The sequence below is a fragment of the Hippopotamus amphibius genome, chromosome 3 (assembly GCF_030028045.1).
Source record: "Hippopotamus amphibius kiboko isolate mHipAmp2 chromosome 3, mHipAmp2.hap2, whole genome shotgun sequence".
NCBI lineage: Eukaryota > Metazoa > Chordata > Mammalia > Artiodactyla > Hippopotamidae > Hippopotamus > Hippopotamus amphibius.
Window position 1 is genome coordinate 128195362 of NC_080188.1, and position 17171 is coordinate 128212532.

General features: G+C 52.9%; 2 protein-coding genes across 6 annotated transcripts in view; both read right to left on the reverse strand.

Annotated features, from left to right (window-relative positions):
- The window catches only part of KMT5B (lysine methyltransferase 5B), a 49394-nt gene extending 43944 nt beyond the window's left edge, over positions 1–5450 (reverse strand). For 2 of the 5 annotated variants that reach the window (XM_057726461.1, XM_057726463.1), the window contains exon 1: positions 4638–4810. The gene's annotated coding sequence lies outside the window, so the exon portion shown is untranslated. Of the gene's footprint in view, positions 1–4637; positions 4811–4927 lie in introns of those variants that run through there. The other 3 variants (XM_057726464.1, XM_057726462.1, XM_057726460.1) reach the window with 3 other exon arrangements.
- On the reverse strand, positions 4025–5745 carry LOC130848788 (peptide chain release factor 2-like). The gene is made up of 4 exons (XM_057727181.1): positions 5329–5745; positions 4928–5198; positions 4609–4697; positions 4025–4174 (listed from the first exon to the last, which is right to left on the reverse strand). The coding sequence occupies exons 1-4, from the start codon at positions 5743–5745 to the stop codon at positions 4025–4027; spliced, it is 927 nt and encodes a 308-aa protein (XP_057583164.1).
- Between the last annotated feature and the right edge of the window lie 11426 nt (positions 5746–17171).

Below are 17171 nucleotides of genomic sequence, written 5' to 3' on the forward strand. Positions count from 1 at the left end.
GGCTGTGCCCAGCGAACACTAGAGGGCGCACAGGAGTTTCAGCTTTCAGGAAAATCTGCACAGGGCTACTAATGAGTGGGGGACCTTGCAAAATCAAAGGGAAGCCAGTGAAAACCAAGTATCCACTGAATAGAGCAGAATAGTGTGGAACAGGAAGCAGAATGACCCTTTGCTGAAGGGATCTTTTGCCGTAGACCTGGGAGGCAATCCTAGAGCCGTGAGAGATCTACGACCCAGTGTTCCTAGGAAGATGTGCAAGTTACAAGTTGTTTCACCCTCACACACAGGACTGAGGGTTCACCAGCTTGGCAACCCTATGGTGCAGGTGAGACAGGTATTATTACTACAAATGAGATGGCTGAAGCTCAGACTGAAGTCGTCTTCCTGAAGTCAAACTGCTTTAAGTGGTAAGGCTGAGTCTAGAACCCTAGCGGTCAGGCCTAAGTCTGAGGTTAACTTCAATGCTTGAGTCACATGTGCATCACCCACAAACAGGCTAATCACCGGGGAGTGCTCCCTGGCTCCACTTACTCTCTTCTTTGTGTACACTTATAATACAGAAAATAAGACATCCTGAAAAAATACAACTGACAAGCAGGAGCCACAGAGACGTGGGGACCATAAAGACCAGAAGAATTAAGCTTTTGGGACCCTAGTCTCCAAATTCTGAAACCCAACTGACTGTAAGCTGTACCATCAACTTAATATTTCAATACAAGGAGGAAAGACTACATGGAATATACAGAAGAACTATGTAAACCAATTGGAGAGATGGCAAAATGATTAAATTAGCTCTTAGAAGTGAGAAAATGGGTGGTGAAAAGTGTAAAAGATTAAGTATAACCTAGAATTGGAAATGATCTCAGAGATTAATGCTTAGTTATTTTACAGATGAAGAAACTGAGGCTTGGCCCTATCAATGTGGTGATGGAGGAGACTAGAATACAGGTATCCAGTGGCCCTTCATCCAGCTCCAGAATTATATGTATAATTAGTCATAATTATATACAGCCTTAGAAGACTGCAGCGTTTGAGTCTGTCTCACACAGATACAAGCCAGCCCCAAATCCGGCTGGCAGACGTGGGAGCCAAAGGCAGTGAGTGGCCACAGTGGTCCAGCGGTCCTAGGAACCCTTTAATCTGATGGAAGGAAAATCATGAAGCAAAACATAACTTAGAGCATCAGTGACTATGGAAATCAGTGACTTTTTGTTTCCTCTTGTGACAATATTTTAGAATTAATGCAAATGGTTCTGGTTCCGTCACCAACTCGGTAAAGATAATATATCCACTCTAACTTACTGCCTCTGAGCAATATAGGAATCAAAAGAAAAGTGTTTTCTTTTAAGCTAGACATTAACATGGATCTACAAAAATGAAGCGCTGAGTCTTTCCAGCACAGATGGATTCTCTCTATTCCACGCCTTTAAAATAGTAAAATCCTGTAATGCCTGTAAAATAAGATGTGCATGACTAAAATTTGGGGACGTGTCTGCCAAATAAAACAAGATATGTTTGTAAATGAAAAGTTACTTAGACTTTTGTGTAATCTGACTGGGACAAAGACAAACTCCAATCACGTTAACAGAAAAATCCATGGCTAGGTATTGGACTGGCATGACGTTTCCTCTCAACCAACACTTCTAATCTTCTAGGAAACACCAAATTATGGGGAAGAAAAGGGACTATAGTAAGAACTAAAGTAAAAACAGATTTGTAGAGGGTTTCTTTTGGGGGGGGGGCAGAATGTAAAGTTGATACAAAGAATTTAAAGTTGTGAGACTTTCCTAAGCCCCATGGCACCCCATTTGTTCGCTAGGACCCCTCCTTGTACAGCTTGTTCAATGGAACTCAGTCATTAAAACCACAGGATTGAATTCATATTTCACACTTATGAGCTTCAAACAGAATATGTTTGAAGATTTCAAAGTTGATAGTCTATCCAAGAAAAAAATTACTTTTCAAATTACTGTGTTCTAATGGTTAGAACTCCCTAATACCTGCAATTTAAAGTGCATCAGCTAGTTTTATCCTGTAATAAATTCAAGCTTGTGCCTTTTATTGCAATTAAGTTACATCTTACAAATAAAACTTCTATTGCATTGAGCTCTGAGATACAGCTATTCTGCGCTCTCTTCCTGCACTTACTCAGTGTATCTAAGGAACCAACAGTGTGCCACACTGCAACAAAGACACACGGTCTGTATCTTTAACACTCTGTGGAACTCAACAATTAAAGAGTTCTAGGGCTGACAAAGTCCTGTAACTTGCCCATGAAGGAGAAAGATTTTGAGAGTGGAGAGAAAGCAGAGCTCATATAAGGTAGGAAGGAGTATAAAATAACAGAATCGGCATCCTTTATCTCAAAGGATTTGCTCTCCTAAGTTGTGGGAAAGGCATTCCTGTGGACAGGGAGCTGCTCAGATGCTACTCACATAAATGATTTTGCAACACAACCAGGCCACACACTCATGTCCTATAAGCCCCCAAAATGGTACTCAAATAAAGAGAAATCAGATTAAACCCCAGATATATATGACCCAAGGGAAACTTTATAAACATGCCCCACCCACAAAACTCTAAGCTCACAGACACACAAACAACCTGCTACCACTTCCTTCACATGCATATTTCGCTATATCTGCCCCCCCCCCCACACGTGTTGTCCACTGATATTTGGTGGAGAGTTCAAAACATAAGCACTTCAGTGTGTATGAGAAGACAAATGAAAACATAAGCAAAAGAGCACTTGGAAATGACTTTGAGTTTAGTTTCAAAGATTATGGGTAAAAAAATTAAGTCCAGAGTTACTCTCCTCTCCTCTTGAGGAGTAACTATCCCTATTACTTCTTTCACTCTCAAACTAAGTTGTTTTGTTACTGACAACGTTTTACTAACAATAGAATGAACAAATTTTGAACAACGACATATAAATCACTAAACTCTACTCATAACCTAACAGTTTTCATCAAGTGTCTACTGAGCACCTCCTCTGCACCTGCTCCCTGCAGAGAAGACAAGTAACCCAACAGCTGACGAGAAGGCTGCGGGGACAGGCAGGTACACGAGCAAGTCCCGTAACAACTGCTCAGGGAACGAGAGCGAGCGCGCCTGCGGGTGGGAGAGGTCTGTAGGGAGAGGGAGCCAGGAGGGAACACTGTCACCCGGCCTTCCTGAGGACGAGTGTCAATCCGGGGGAGGGAGTGCAGGAACCTGGGCAGGATGTGACCGAAAGGCACCAGGCAGGGGAAACTAACTACTGGGGCCTGAGCCTGGGAAAGGAAGAGGGGAACGTTCAGAGATTAAAAACTGGGAAGTGGGCCCGAGTTCCCACACATGCTGGGATGAAAGCGTTCGTGGACTTTCATCTCGGAATATAGGGAGCCCCACGGAGAAAGGGCCGCACCTGTGGTGGAAGCTGCTAAACATTCGGCTACAAAGTAAACTTGTATCTATAGCGAGTAACTCTTTAAGGAAATCTCCCACTATGCACCAAGTATCCGCAATTATTTCAGCAAAACTGATTTCCCCCTCCCTTTTCAAAATATTTACGCTTTTACAACTAATCATCAAACGTTACAGGCCTGTTCTTAACGTTAAAGACTGAAGGAAAAGAGCTTCAGCCGGCAACTGTGTCCTTTGATGACCCTGCGAAACCCACAGAGCCGTGTTCAACTATCTATCAAAATGGTTTAAATCTAAAAAGGTCCTGATTGGGGGGGGGGGGGGGGAAGAATCACAATCACAACCGAACAACTCTCATTAGAGAGAAGCCCCCCCCCGTTCCCCGCCCCCCCCCGGGTGAATTTCAGTTGGCAACTTCTGAAAAATTAACTTCAAAGAACACAGGTCCGCTCCTCCGTACTCTTAAAGCTCCCCCAGTCAATGGATCGGAAGTAAGAGCTCCAAAACGGGGTCAAATGAACCCAAACAGAGGAGAGGGGGTTTCTCCGGGTCCAACGTGCTTCTACAGCCTTCCAGCAAGCGGGGTCGAGCTGTCATCTGGTAAACCTCTCCCCCACCCTCAGAGGCAGGGGCGACGCTGATACAGCATCTTCCGCTGTGCGGGCGCGATCGGGAGGAGCCCCGACGCCTTCTCGGGGGACCCGAGGCGCCGGCAGCCCGAGAGGGGCCTGGGGCCAGGGAGACGAGCCCCGGCCGGGCGCCGGAGCCGCTGTCAGGGGAGGCACGGGAGCGGGGCGGAGGATGGGCCCGGGAGGACATCCGAAAGGAGGCTCGAGCCCAAACACACACACAACCCGAAGTGGAGCGCGGCTGAGGGAGCAGATTGGGCGAGACCGCTCACGGCTGCCCATTGGCGAAGAGGGAAAACAGAGTCCCCCAATCGCGAGCGGCGGGGCCGCTCCCCTCGTGCGGCCGCGGGCCGGCCCGGCGCTGCCCACCGGCCGCTACCGCTCCCTTCCGGCGGCGGCGCCCACTGCAGGGCCGGCGCCCGCCGCCGCGCCCCTCCCTCGGCCGCCCCCCCACCCTCCGCCCCAGGCCCGCGGCCCCGGGCCCCCCCGGGCCCCCCGCCCGGCCCGCCGTCCCCCGCGCCCCCCGCCCGGCCCGCCGCCCCCCGCGCCCGCCGTGCCCCGGGGCCCCCCGCACGCCCGCGCCGGCGCCCGCCCCCCGCTCACCGCCGGGCGCTGCCCGCTCCTCCTCGGGGCGCGTCGAGGCCCCGCCGCCCCGCCGCCGCGCTGAGGGGGGCGGCCCGCGCGCCACCCGGCTCGACGCTTCCCCCGTCCCCCAAGAAAATTAATCACCAAAAATAATCCCAGAGAAAAAATGGAAGGGGAAAATCCAAGATGGCGGCGCCGGCCGCAGCACCGCCCGCTTCCTCCGCTGGTCGGGAAAGGAGTCCCAGCCGCGGCCGGAGCCCCCTGCCACCGCGCCGCGCCCCTCGCGGCCCCCGCGCCGCGGGCCTCACCTCGCCTCGCGCGCGGCCTCGAGGGCCCAGAGGCCGCCGCCGGCCTGGGGACTCCGCGTTCTGGTTCCCGGCGCCGCGCGTGCCGCCTCCGGTGCCCGGGCGCCCTCACCTCATAGCCCCGGAGCCTCGCCTCCCGCGCCGCAGACGCGTCGCCGCCCCCGGTGAGCCGCTCGGACGCCGCCCGGGAACGGTGGAAGGACACGAAAAGGAGTGCCCTCGGCCGGGCGGAGGAACACCGCTTCGGCTCTCGCCGCGCCGGCCGCCGCTGTTGCTTTTACGGGACTGGGGGTGGGGGTGGGGGGGAGGCGGAGAAATCCGAGAAAGAAATGAGTCCCCCGCCGGGTGCTCCCGCGGCGGAGGGACAAAAAAAGCGAATTTTGAGGGGCCGAGGCCGTCGTTGCCGGGCTTTGCTCGCGGCGGATGGATCCGTGGTGAGCAAGCGGCAGGGATCCCTCCGCCCGTCGCTGCCCTTTAAATCGCGTCTGGAGGCGGCGGCATCGCCGCGCGCCCCTCGGGCGCCACCCGGCTGCGGGGTGTGTGTGCGCGCCCGAGTCCCGCGAGGCTGCCGTCCACCCTCGGTCTCCTTGGCGCGGCTGCACCCACAGGGGCGGAGGGGGACAGCTCCCGAGCCGGGACGGGGTCAGCCCTGGGGGACCGGCGGGCGCCTCGCCCACTGCGCCTCCCGGGTGCGCCGAGGGGATGCGGCCCCACGGAGGCGAGCCTCTTTGTTGTGGGAATGGGTGTCGTGGGGAGCCCGTCTGGGCAGCCTGAGCGTCCCCCCCGCGTGGCGTGGGAGGGGGGAGGGAGCCGGCCTGCATTAATCGGGCCACTCTGGCTTTTTAGTGTCAACCGGCCACAAGAATTCTTGAGTACCTACTGTGTGTTGCTGGGCTTTTCTGCTTCTCACCCTAGGTGGGCAGTGCCGGTACCAAGGATGGAGACCCCCCCACCCCACCCCCCTCTTCCAGGAGCTTAGGCAGGTGGGGAAGTTGCTGAGCGGCCCACAGGGGCCAGGTGCTGCGCCGCGGGGCGAGTGCGAAGCCTCGCCCTTTGGATCCTGCAGTTGGTGGTAATGACTACGAAATAACAATAACGAGAGCGGCACGTATACAGCCTTTGTTGGGTACCAGGCACTGTCCTCAAGCTTTGGCGCCGTACCTCGTTTACTGCTTACAACGACCCCCAGGAGGCGGGGACCATTTCCCCCACTTTACACGCAGGGAAACTGAGGCACGGAGGGGTCAGGTGACCTCTAAAACAGCCAGTCGGGGCTTGAGCCAGAGCCCTTAGCCACGACTCTGGTCAAAAGCTCAGACGTCAAGGAGAAGTTGAGGTTGGCACGAGCGGGCAGATGCACGGAAGTGGTGCCTAAAAGGCTCCCCCAACCGGAAGAGTGGATTAGTGGGTGAGGAAAAGGGAGTGGTGAGGAAAGGTGAGCCCGACAAGTGCAAAGGCTCGTGCAAAGGCCTTGGAGCCGGGGTGGGGGTAGTAAAGAGCCTGCGGCTTCCGGAAACCCAGCGTGGTCCTGCAGAGAGGAGGCAAGGCAGGACAGGCGGGTACTTCTATTCCGGGAAGAGCCCCACCTCGGCCTTGGTTTCCTGCCATCCCCAGGGCCTGGCACAGAGGAGGCACGCCATAAAGGATGCTTCAGTGGAGAGTGTGGATACCCACAAGGTTCTGTGGTCCAATCACCAACACAAGTGCTTACACTATCTTCCCTCCTCCTTGACCTTGGGTGGCAGACATGGAGCTTATTATCCCCTTCCACAGATGGGAAACTGAGGCACAGTGATTGGCTGAGAGCAGGAATCTAACAGGTGGAGGCGGGTCTAGATCTTAAAAACCAGAGCTCCTCCCATTGCCCTCCCCTGGCCTCCTGGGGAAGCCCACTCGGTGGGGGTGGGGGGTTGAGGGGATGCGGAGCCTTCACTACCCTCCAGGTAAAGCAGATGCAGGGTCATCTGTGACATCAGAAGTTGCCTTGTCTCGGTCCCCTTTGCAAGCACAACCGGCAAATGATTGCTTCGGTTTTCTTTGCTTCTGATTTATCGCTAAACTTGCTTTCCAAGATTTTCATAGTGCTTGGCTCCGAATAGTCACATTGCATCCCATTGAGACTGCCTGTGCCACCCTGTTTCCTCACTGGATGCCCAAGGGAGGCGAGCACAGTGGGCACCACAGCCCTGTGTGGATCCCCCTGGGTCTTAGTGCCCAGGCCCTGATCCAGCCATGCACAGACAGCCCTGCACAGCTCCAGACGTCAATGTCCTCCCCACTCCAAGATTTCCAGAGTCCACCCGGACAGTGACCCCTGGGGCTGACACCCAAACCCCTGACCCTGTAAAGCCCCCAGACTCCCAAGATGCTGGCACTTCCATTCACTCACTGCCCAGCGCCAGGCCAAGGGTTCTGGGTGGTGACTTGCAAGGGAGTGGGGCAGGGAGGCAGATGGGTCAACCTGGACACGGGTTCCTCTGGCTCCTCAGTTCTGGGTCTGTCCCCCCCACCAACCCCCCAACCACCCCCACCCTGTGCTGCAGTCTGCTCTTCCAGCCTCAGCTGAGACGCCCAGGGTGGGCCAGAGCTCTCAGCAGAGTTCCGCTGGAGCTCAGGACCTGGATGGGGCCTGGCTGGGCTGAACTGGGCAGAGGCTATAGCCCGGAGCAGCCCTCCTGGGGGAGACTGGAAATTCGACTTCCCCACAGTGAGTGTGGCCAGCTAGAGGCCTCCTCCTGCCAGCTGGCCGAGGAGGGGGGATGGGGGGGACAGGAAGTAGTGTGGCCAGGCACCTGCCCAGCCTCCACGTGACAGGAGCCATCGGCATTTACGCTGTGAAACCACTGGATGTCCCGAGTGGAGGTGCTAAGCCCCAGAGGCCACAGGGCCCCACCAATCCTGGACAGAAGGAAAGATATTAACTCTAAAGAAAGACTGAGTTGGCGGAAGGGGCCCAGGCTAGCCCCGGAAGCATCAGGAGTGCCAGCCCAGCCCGGAGCTGACCCGGGAGCCGCACCCTTGCCAGGGTGTGGGCTGAGGCCATGGAGTCTATTCCAGTCCCCCCGACAGGGCCCTGGGGCACCTCAGAGACCCAGCCTGATCCCACAAACCCCGCATCACTCTCCAACCCTCCTTCCTCAGAAACAAGGTTCACCGGCAACTGGCTGGCAGGGATTTGCTTGCTGGAATCCTGTGCCCACAGGGAGGGCCAACAGGTCCTGCTGAGCCCAGAATTCCAGGCTGGGTGGCCAGTGGCCTCTCACTGTAAAGTGATATCTTGGCTCTCCGACTCTGCACTCATGTCTGCCCCCCGTCCCCCACCCCTGCCCGGAAGGCAGGGCTGTTCTGATGAGAGCAGGTGCCCAAGTATGAGGCGGGAGACATACCAGGATGATGCCGGCGACCTGCCCGGTGGCTGCGGGCTCCCGGCCACCTGCCTGAGCACCACTATGTCCCCTGCCCCGTTCTTGCCCCTCCACTGCCCACCCCTCCTTTGATAGATGAGGAGAGATCAAGTCACCTGCCCAAGGCCAAGTCAACAGCAGCAAGACTTTCTGGCAGCTGTGAATAGGGGCTTGGCATGGGTCTGACCTGGGTCTGAATCCCAGTTCCACAGCTTACCAGCCATGTGATTTGGGGCAAATGATGCAGCCTGTCTACACACCATCCCCTCAACTGTGCAAAGGTGCCAGTCCTTGGACCTGCCTAGGTAGTCTCATTCGTAGCTTTAAAATCACTTATGTACTGAAGATGCCCAAATTCCCATCTCCGGCCTGCATGTCTCTGAACTTCTGACACCACCACTTAGGTGTTTAATAGGCATTTAAAATATAGTGAGGCTAAAATTAAACACGCACACATACACACACGCACACAAACTTCCACCTCTCAGATATTCTTCCCATTGCTCAGGTCCAATACCTAACTTTTATTCTTCCTTAATGCCCTTTATGTTTTGTTTGTTTGTTTTGTTTTCTCCCTAGTACACATCACCATCTAGCATCCTGTATCTTTTACTTATTCATTGCATCTCCTGACTGCATCTCTCTTCCAGGCTATAAGTTCCTTGAGTGCGGGGGGCTTTGTCTGCCTGTTCACTGCTCCATCCTCAGTATCCCGTACAGCCCCTGGGGCACTGGTGCAGAGGCTTAGTCCCTGAAGGATAATGCTAACCTTTCAGAGTTGCTATGGGGATAAGAGGAGGTGTAAGCAGGTTTCTAATCACTCTTCTGTTTCTTGTGCCCAAGCTCAAGTTGAGGAGTTTTCTCCACCATCCACTCCCACAAGTGCACAGACTTCCCTGCCTTTCAAGCTCAGCAGTGCCCTGGGCTTTGTGTCCGCATGGGGCAATCTGATGGGCCCTGGGAACAGCCCTGTGCCCCTGAGGGGTGGTACTCTTTCAGGTTCCCACCACCACCAAAAAGGAGCCCAGCCGTAGCCACCCCTGTCCTTTCAGACACACCTGGAATAAACACAGAAAGGACCAATGGCAGCTGAAAAACTGGTTTCCTCAAGGGCAGGGAAAGCATACTTTTATTATTAGCCAATAATTTCAAACTTACAGGGACGTTCCAAGTACAGCACAAAGAGTTGTATTTTTCTGAACTGTGAGTTACTGCCGAAATGCTCCAAGACTTCTGGGCAGAGTAGCATGCTTCCCTGCAGCTGAGATTTTCTCCAGCAAAACCAGGATAACTCCAATCGAAATCGAGAAATTAACATTGGCGGGTGGATGCTGTTTCATCCTCGCACCATATTCCAGTCTTCCCAATGACCCTGGTAATGTCCTTTATAGCAAGGAAGCTTGTCCAGAGCCCCAGGTTACCTTAGTTGTCGCGTCTTAGTTACTGAGGCTTCAGCTTCCTTCACTCTGGAGCAGTTCCTCACCTTTCCCTTTAATTGCTTGATTTGGGCAATCCCAAAGGTTACAGAACAATCTTTTTGTAGTATGTCCTTCAAGTGAGGTTTTTTCTGATAGTTTCCTGTAATTAGATTAAAGTCAGTTACCTTCGGCAGGAATGTCACAGAAGCGAGGCTGTGTTTTTCTCATTGTATCCTCTCAGTTGGCGAGGTATTTCAATTTGACCCATAACTGATGATATTCATGTGGGCCCCTTGATTAAGGAGTGTGTGCCAGACTTCGCCCCTGGAAAGTCACGTGTTTTCCCTTTGTAATAAGTCAGTAGTCTGTGGAGAGGAACTTTGGGAGGATGTAAACATTCCACTTCTCATCAGACTTTCAATGTATTCATATATTTATATCCGTGTGGACTTATGGGCTCTTATTTTCTTACTTAGTTATAATCTGTCTTCCTTCCCCTCTCTCCTCCCCTCCCCCATCCCCTCTCTCTCTCCAAAGATATTTATGACAGCTTTATTTATAATAGCCCCAAACTGGAAACAATGTAAATGCTAACCAACAAAAGGATGGATAGACAAATTGTGGTCCATCCAGTGTGATGAAATCCTACTCAGAAATAGTAAGGAGAGACAACACGGATGAATTTCAAAACCATTATGTTGAAGTAAAAGAAGCCAGAAACCCTAGCGTACAAATTGCCTGATCCCAAACATGTGATGTCCTAGAAGAGCAGGAAATTAATCTGTGGGGATAGAAATCTGAATCATCATTTGCTTCCGGGCAGGTGGGATTGACTAGGTAGGGACACTGAGAACTTTCTGGTGTCGTGGAGACATCCTATATCTGGGGCTGGTTACCTGAGTACGTACAGTTTAAGTCTAAGTTCTGTACAAATTACTGAATGTAAATTATACACTCAAACAAGAGAGGAACGATTTGGGGAAAAAAGTGAATTGAACTGGGCTACTGCTCAAGGAAGACCTCTCCAGTCTTTCCATGACTTGTCTCGTGGTTGAGCAAATTTTGCAAAATAGTTTTTCCTTGGCTGTTCCGCAAACACTGCTTCTGGGAATGACCCAGGTTCAGAGTGCACATTCCAGGTTCCAGGTGCAGGTGAGGGACCTGAAGATTCGTGCTCAGCCATCTGGCACTGTTAGAGCTGGCTATTGCTGAGTGATGTTTAACGGGGTTGCTCTTGATGAAACCTTCTACCGCCAGGTGAGTTTCCCTGCTGCAGGCCCTCGGGCCATCCCACGGATGCCTTCTGACCTGCACCGAACTAGGAACCGCTGAAGCAGGAGGGAAGGGGGCAGGGCACAACCTTTGAAAGAATAACATAGCACAAGGACAGAACATAAACTAATTAGAGCCAAATGGGTCCAAGATGGCGGACAGGTCGACAGGCACCATGATGGTTCCAAGGTTGACCATGAGGGTCAAAAAGTGGGGGGTGGCCCAATTCTGGAATACTCCGCCCACTCATTAGCCTATGAAATTACCCGCCCTTACAAAAACTGACAACCCCCATACCCTGGTGCCTTTCTCACCTTTTGAGATGGCCCACACTCTGCCTGCAGAGTGTGTTTCTCTCTAAATCTCTAAATAAACTTCTTACCTATCACTTTGTCTCTCACTGAATTCTTTCTGTGATGAGACATCAAGAACCTGAGCTTCATTAAGTCCTGAAACCAGGTGTGTGGTCTCAGTTCGAGGAGCTTGGGTTTTGGCTGGGTTCAAGTCCGAAGGTGGCTGGGGCTCCAGCCCTGGCATTCTGAGTGGAGACCCTGACTTCAGAGTCAGGGGCCCCTCGAGGTTCAAGAAGGCCTTAGGATGGCGGAGGGAGCTAGCTCACCAAGGGGGAAACGAGGGGCTTCAACTGTATCTCTGTGGGGTCGTTCCTGCTCTTTAATCAAAGAATAGGAGAAATGTGACGAGCCCCCCACAAGCAGCTGAAAGTGCCAGCAGCAAAGGCTCAGAATCTTCATTTCCTTTGTCCCTGCCATCCACTCCAGGCATGAAATCCACTCCCTGGCCCCCAGGCCTTGCCCCCGGCACTGCCCAGGCCTCAGTGGGGACCTTCAGGAGATTGGACCTTCTGGCAAACGACAGCAGAGTCCAGTTTGGGGCAGTGAGTTTCGGGGACTGTTGAGAGCTTGCTGGAGAGATGGATGTTTCCAGGAGAAGTCTGGGTGGACGTGCAGATGCATCCAGAGGGTGGAGAGGGCAAAGGAGAACCCAGAGTTTTGGAGCAGGACTATCACAGGTCCCTCCCACATGACTAGTGCCACAGGCAGCCACAGCCACGCACTGGTCCACCCCCACCCCCTATCCTGCATCTGAGCCTCTGAAGGGAGACCTGGTTGTATGGATCTCATTCCAGCCTGATCCCAGCACAGGCTCTTCACAGGGCACATCTCCTTACAAAGGGCTTTAAACCAAGCAAAGAAGAGTCATTCATCCCGGAAAGTCCAGAGGGAGGTGACTCTCTTCTCACTTGTGTTAGTTTCCTGTGGCTTAAAACAACAGAAAATTCTTCTCTCACAGCCCAGAGGTCAGAAGTCCAAAATCAAGGTGCGGGCAGGGCTGTGCTTCCTTCGGAGGCTCCCGGGAGGATCCTTCCTGCCTCTTCCAGCTCTGGGGTTTCCAGGCATTCCTTGGCTTGTGGCCGCACCCCTCCAGCCTCTGCCTCCATCTTCCCACGGCCCCCTCCCCACTTGTGGGATCTTAGCTCCCCGACCAGGGATTGAACCCAGGCCATGGCAGTGAAAGCACCGAGTTCTAACCACTGGACAACCAGGGAACTCCACGCCCCCCACCCTGCACCCCGATACCTTTCTCTTATGACACTTTTCATGGGACTTAGGACCCACCCAGGTAATCCAGAATGATCTCATCCAGAGATCCTTAACTTAAAATTACATCTGAAAAGACCCTTTCCCCAAATCAGGTCACATTCACAGGCTTCAGGGATTAAGATGTGGACATATCTTTCTGGGGGGCACCATTCAACCCACTACATCACTATTTATTTTGATATCCAAATTGCCCCAGATTGGACCAGTGGGAACCTTTCAAACTGGCTTCTGTCTCTTTCTATACGTCTCCATTGCTGTTTGAGCCTCAGCCTGGGATCAGTTATTCCCCAGGAGCTCTGGCTCCTTTAAGGGGAGCCAAGCTCTGGGTGCTCAGCGTGCTCAGGGCCTCTCAGTGGACCAAGCCAGAGAATGTATGTGTGTGTGTGTGTGTGTGTGTGTATGTGTGTATGTGTGTGTGTTTGCGTGTATAAGTGTATATAGTTTATACACATGTATGTGTTTGTGTATGCATACACAGTTACATCTATATTTCTGTATCTAACTATACATAAACATATAAACATAGATCTCAATCCAATTCTAGCCCAACATCACAGTTTCAATTTACTGATAGTTTTTTCCTTTCCACATTTGTAACTTCCTTCACCAACAGTTGAAAACATGGCTCCACGACAGTTAACACATGCATTTATTGTGTCAACCCCCCTGTATGTAATGACCTTGTGTAGCCACTGCCAGCTGCCCCCCACCTGGTCGATATCGGCTGCCTGCTTAGGCTTCCCTGCTCTGTGCTGGACCACCCCTCCATGTGGATGCCCACCTCACTCAACACTGACCCCTTGTGCTGGGCTGCCCTTCCCCTCCTCCTCCCCCTGCATGGGTCCACACCTCCCCCCCCACCCCGCTCAGGCTCCAAAACCCCACAATGGACCCCTCCCAACACGGGCACTCTCCTTACACCCTGGACCTGCTGCCTTCCTGTGCAGACACCCTCCACTACGGCTTTCCTCACGCAGACGGGCACCCACCTGAACTCAACCTAATGGCTTTTATTTTTTTTAATTAATTAATTTACTTATTGGCTGTGCTGGGTCTTGGTTGCTGCACGCGGGCTTTCTCTAGTTGTGGCAAGCGGGGGCTACTTTTTGTTGCGGTGCGCGGGCTTCTCATTGTGGTGGCTTCTCGTTGCAGAGCACGGGCTCTAGGTGCTCGGGCTTCAGTAGTTGCGGCAGGTGGGCTCAGTAGTTGTGGCTGAGAGCTCTGGAGCGCAGGCTCACTAGTTGTGGCGCACGGGCTTAGTTGCTCCACAACATGTGGGATCTTCCCAGACCAGGGATTGAACCTGTGTCCCCTGCTTTGGCAGGCAGATTCTTAACCACTGTGCCACCAGGGAAGCCCCATAATGGCTTTTAGACTGGAAATTTCAGGAACAGAAGGGAAGGGAGAAAGGGAGAAGAAGAGTAGAAATGACTCTTCAACCCCTTCCTGGAAGTGAGAAAAAGTAATTGCAGCAAAAGAAAGAAGGACAGAGTTGTTTCCAAATTAAAACCGGCTGCCCCAGGGGAGATGCAGGTAAAGCCATGGGCCCAGGGCAAGTGCTGGTGGCAGCGCCAGTTACCCCCGTCCTGTCTGGAAGCCCAGGTTCTTTCCATGGGAAGCAGTCGCTGCTGGTGTTGGGTGAGGCAGCAGTCCCTGGCCCCCACCAGGCCTTCTGACCCCTGTGTTTCCTTTTCATTCCATCTGGGAACAGAGTTTCCAACGATGAAATATAACTTAAGGGCCAAGGCGTTCCATCAGGAGAGGTACCAGTATCTGGTTGAGGTCATTCTGCAAACGCTTGCTTATTTAAGTAAAATAATATTACCATACATCCACGTTCACAGCTGCATTATATTCACAACAGCCAGATGATGGAAGCAGCCCAAGTGTCCATGGATGGATGAATGAATAGGCAAAATATGGTCCATCCATACAGTGGAATATTATCCAGCCTCAGAAAGGAAGGAAATTCCAACATGTGCTGCAATGAGGATGAACCTTGAAGACATTATGCTAAGTAAAATAAGCCAGCCACAAGAAGACAAATACTGTAGGATTCCACTTATATGAGGTCCCTAGAGCAGTAAAAATCATAAAGGCAGAAAGTGGAATGGTGGTTTCCAGGGGCTGGGGGAGGGGGATGGGCAGTGAGTGTTTAATGGGGACAGAGTTTCAGTGTGGGACGATGAAAAGTGTTCTGTAGATGGATGGTGGGGACAATTGCACAACAGTGTGAATGTACTTAATGCCCCTGAACTGTCCAGTTAGAAATGGTTAAGATGGTACGTCTTGTTAGATGTATTTCACTACGATGAAAGAAACATCACCACCCTGTTGAATTGAATTTGTCCTACACACTGGGCAAGCCTCTGATAGTGAACACTGTGACCCTTGTTTACAGATGCGGAAACTGAGGCTCAAAGGGACCTGCCCGAGGTCACACCGCCCCCAGGTGTGCCCTGATCCAGAGCTAGTGCGCTGTCCCTTGGTTGTGCAGGTAATTCACAGGGCTGGTGCTGTGCTCAATGCTGGGGCTGTGAATTCAGCCTCCGCTGTAACAAGGACACTCTTACAACCAGACCCGGGGCCTCGGTTTTTAGCAGGCTCTGCCCTCTGGCTGTAGAAGACGGGGCGCTTTACAGGCTGTCCGGGACCCCCTGGTGTGCACATCCTCCGCAATTGGTCCTTGGCCGCAGGGCCTACGGGCCCCTCCTCCAGGGCTCTGCCCTGCGTCCACCCTCCGCCAGTCACCTCTGCTGTCCTGGGAGTTCCTGTGGCCTCCATGTCACTCACGTGCTGGTGCAGATGCTTGAGCCAGCGCCCACCTTCCACTTGGGCCCTATCCCTCCGCCCCATGTGAGTTAAGCCTGTGGGGCTACAGTGGACCTGAGACACCACCACCCCATCTCCCCTCAGCAGTGGGCACCCGGTGACCCTCTAGTTGGCACATGACCCCATCCTGTGGGGCTGCTTTCTAGGACTGTGTCTGGTACCAACTGTCTCAGGCTCAGTCCCCCAGAAACAAGAGAAAAGGATTTGAGAGTGTGTAGTCTATTTGGGAGGTAATCTTAAAGCACCAGTGGGGGACAGGAGTGACAGGGCGGGGAAGAAGCTGGAAACTGGGAAAGTAATGATCTAGTTACTGCTGTGGGCAGTGAACTGCCCTCAACCCTGCTGGGAGCCTCCGGGTGACAGCGTGGGACACGCTTCGGTCATCCCACTGGTGGGGGAGTGTCAGGAGAGTACTGGCCCCCCCTCCCATGGGTCGCTGGAGAAGGGCGGCTCCCCGGGACTGTTAACCCCTGAGCACACAGGTTCCAGCAGCAGACAGACAGGGAAGGTGGAAGCACAGGCACTGGCAGCGGGAAGGGTTGGAGTAGCGGGTGCTGAGGAGATGAGTGGGGCACTTTGTCAATGTCTGCAACAAAGTGGAAGAGGCATTTCTTTTCTTTTTTTTCATAAATTTATTTATTTAGTTTTTTAAAAATTTATTTATTGGCTGCATTGGGTCTTTGTTGCTGCACACGGGCTTTCTCTAGCTGGGGCTACTCTTCACTGTGGTGCGTGAGCTTCTCAGTGCGGTGGCTTCTCTTGTTGCAGAGCACAGGCTCTAGGCCTGCAGACTTCAGTAGTTGTGGCACGTGGGCTCAATAGTTGTGGTTCAAAGGCTCTAGACCTCAGGCTCAGTAATTGTGGCGCACGGGCTTAGTTGCTCCATGGCATGTGGGATCTTCCCGGACCAGGGTTCAAACCCGTGTCCCCTGCATTGGCAGGCAGATTTTTAACCACTGCACCACCAGGGAAGTCCATGGAAGAGGCATTTCTATACTTCACATCTTCTGAATCACTTTCAAGAGTTATTACCGTCTATACTTTTCCTCTTGCCATGTTCTCTGCCACCATGAATGTTGACGGGACAGCATTTCTTAAGCGGGCTTGTTGCAAGTTGTGTTCCCCGTGAAGAGGCAGAGATGGACATGCAGGAAGTTAATTGAAGACTACTCTCGAGATCCATACCTTTGGAAGAGAATGGATGGGAGGAAGCGGGTCTAGGCAGAGGGAGAACTGATCTGTGGTGCAAGCCCCCAGGGAGAGCACTGAAGGTGGGGTGAGAGGGTTGGTCCTTTACATCCCGTACGCACCTGCCACCAGATGCCAATGCCCTGGGAGCTTGAGTCGGGGGAGGGCAGCTGAGGCCACCCCTAAAGGGGGCTGCCTGCCAACAGCACACCAGCAGCTGGGCGACAAGTCTTCCATTCCGGGAGCGGAATCCAAGTGGTGCAACGGCGCACACACCACAGTCCACCCCTGTACTGCTTGCACCCCTCTCCGTATAGGGAGCGGCTTCTCCAGGCTTCTGGTGGATCACTTTTCCCAGGAGAGACTTGAAAGAGAAGGTTAACAGAAGAACTACAGCCCTGGACACTGCAGCTGGTTTGGGGGCACAATGATGTTTATTGTCTCCAGTTATTTCTGCTGGGCTGGTTTTGGTGTGACTCAAACCCTCATCCCTGGTCACTGTGTCTTTCTC

Bases quoted from the DNA above. Each gene is read 5' to 3' on its own strand.
- LOC130848788 (XM_057727181.1), bottom strand. From the start codon at position 5,745: ATGCAGGCCGGCTCCCTCCCCCCTCCCACGCCACGCGGGGGGGACGCT. The intron at 5,199-5,328 runs GCAACGACGGCC...GTCCCGTAAAAG, and splicing joins TCCGCCGCGAGCAAAGCCCG to CAACAGCGGCGGCCGGCGCG. The intron at 4,698-4,927 runs GTGAGGCCCGCG...CGCCCCCCTCAG, and splicing joins GAGGCCGCGCGCGAGGCGAG to CGCGGCGGCGGGGCGGCGGG.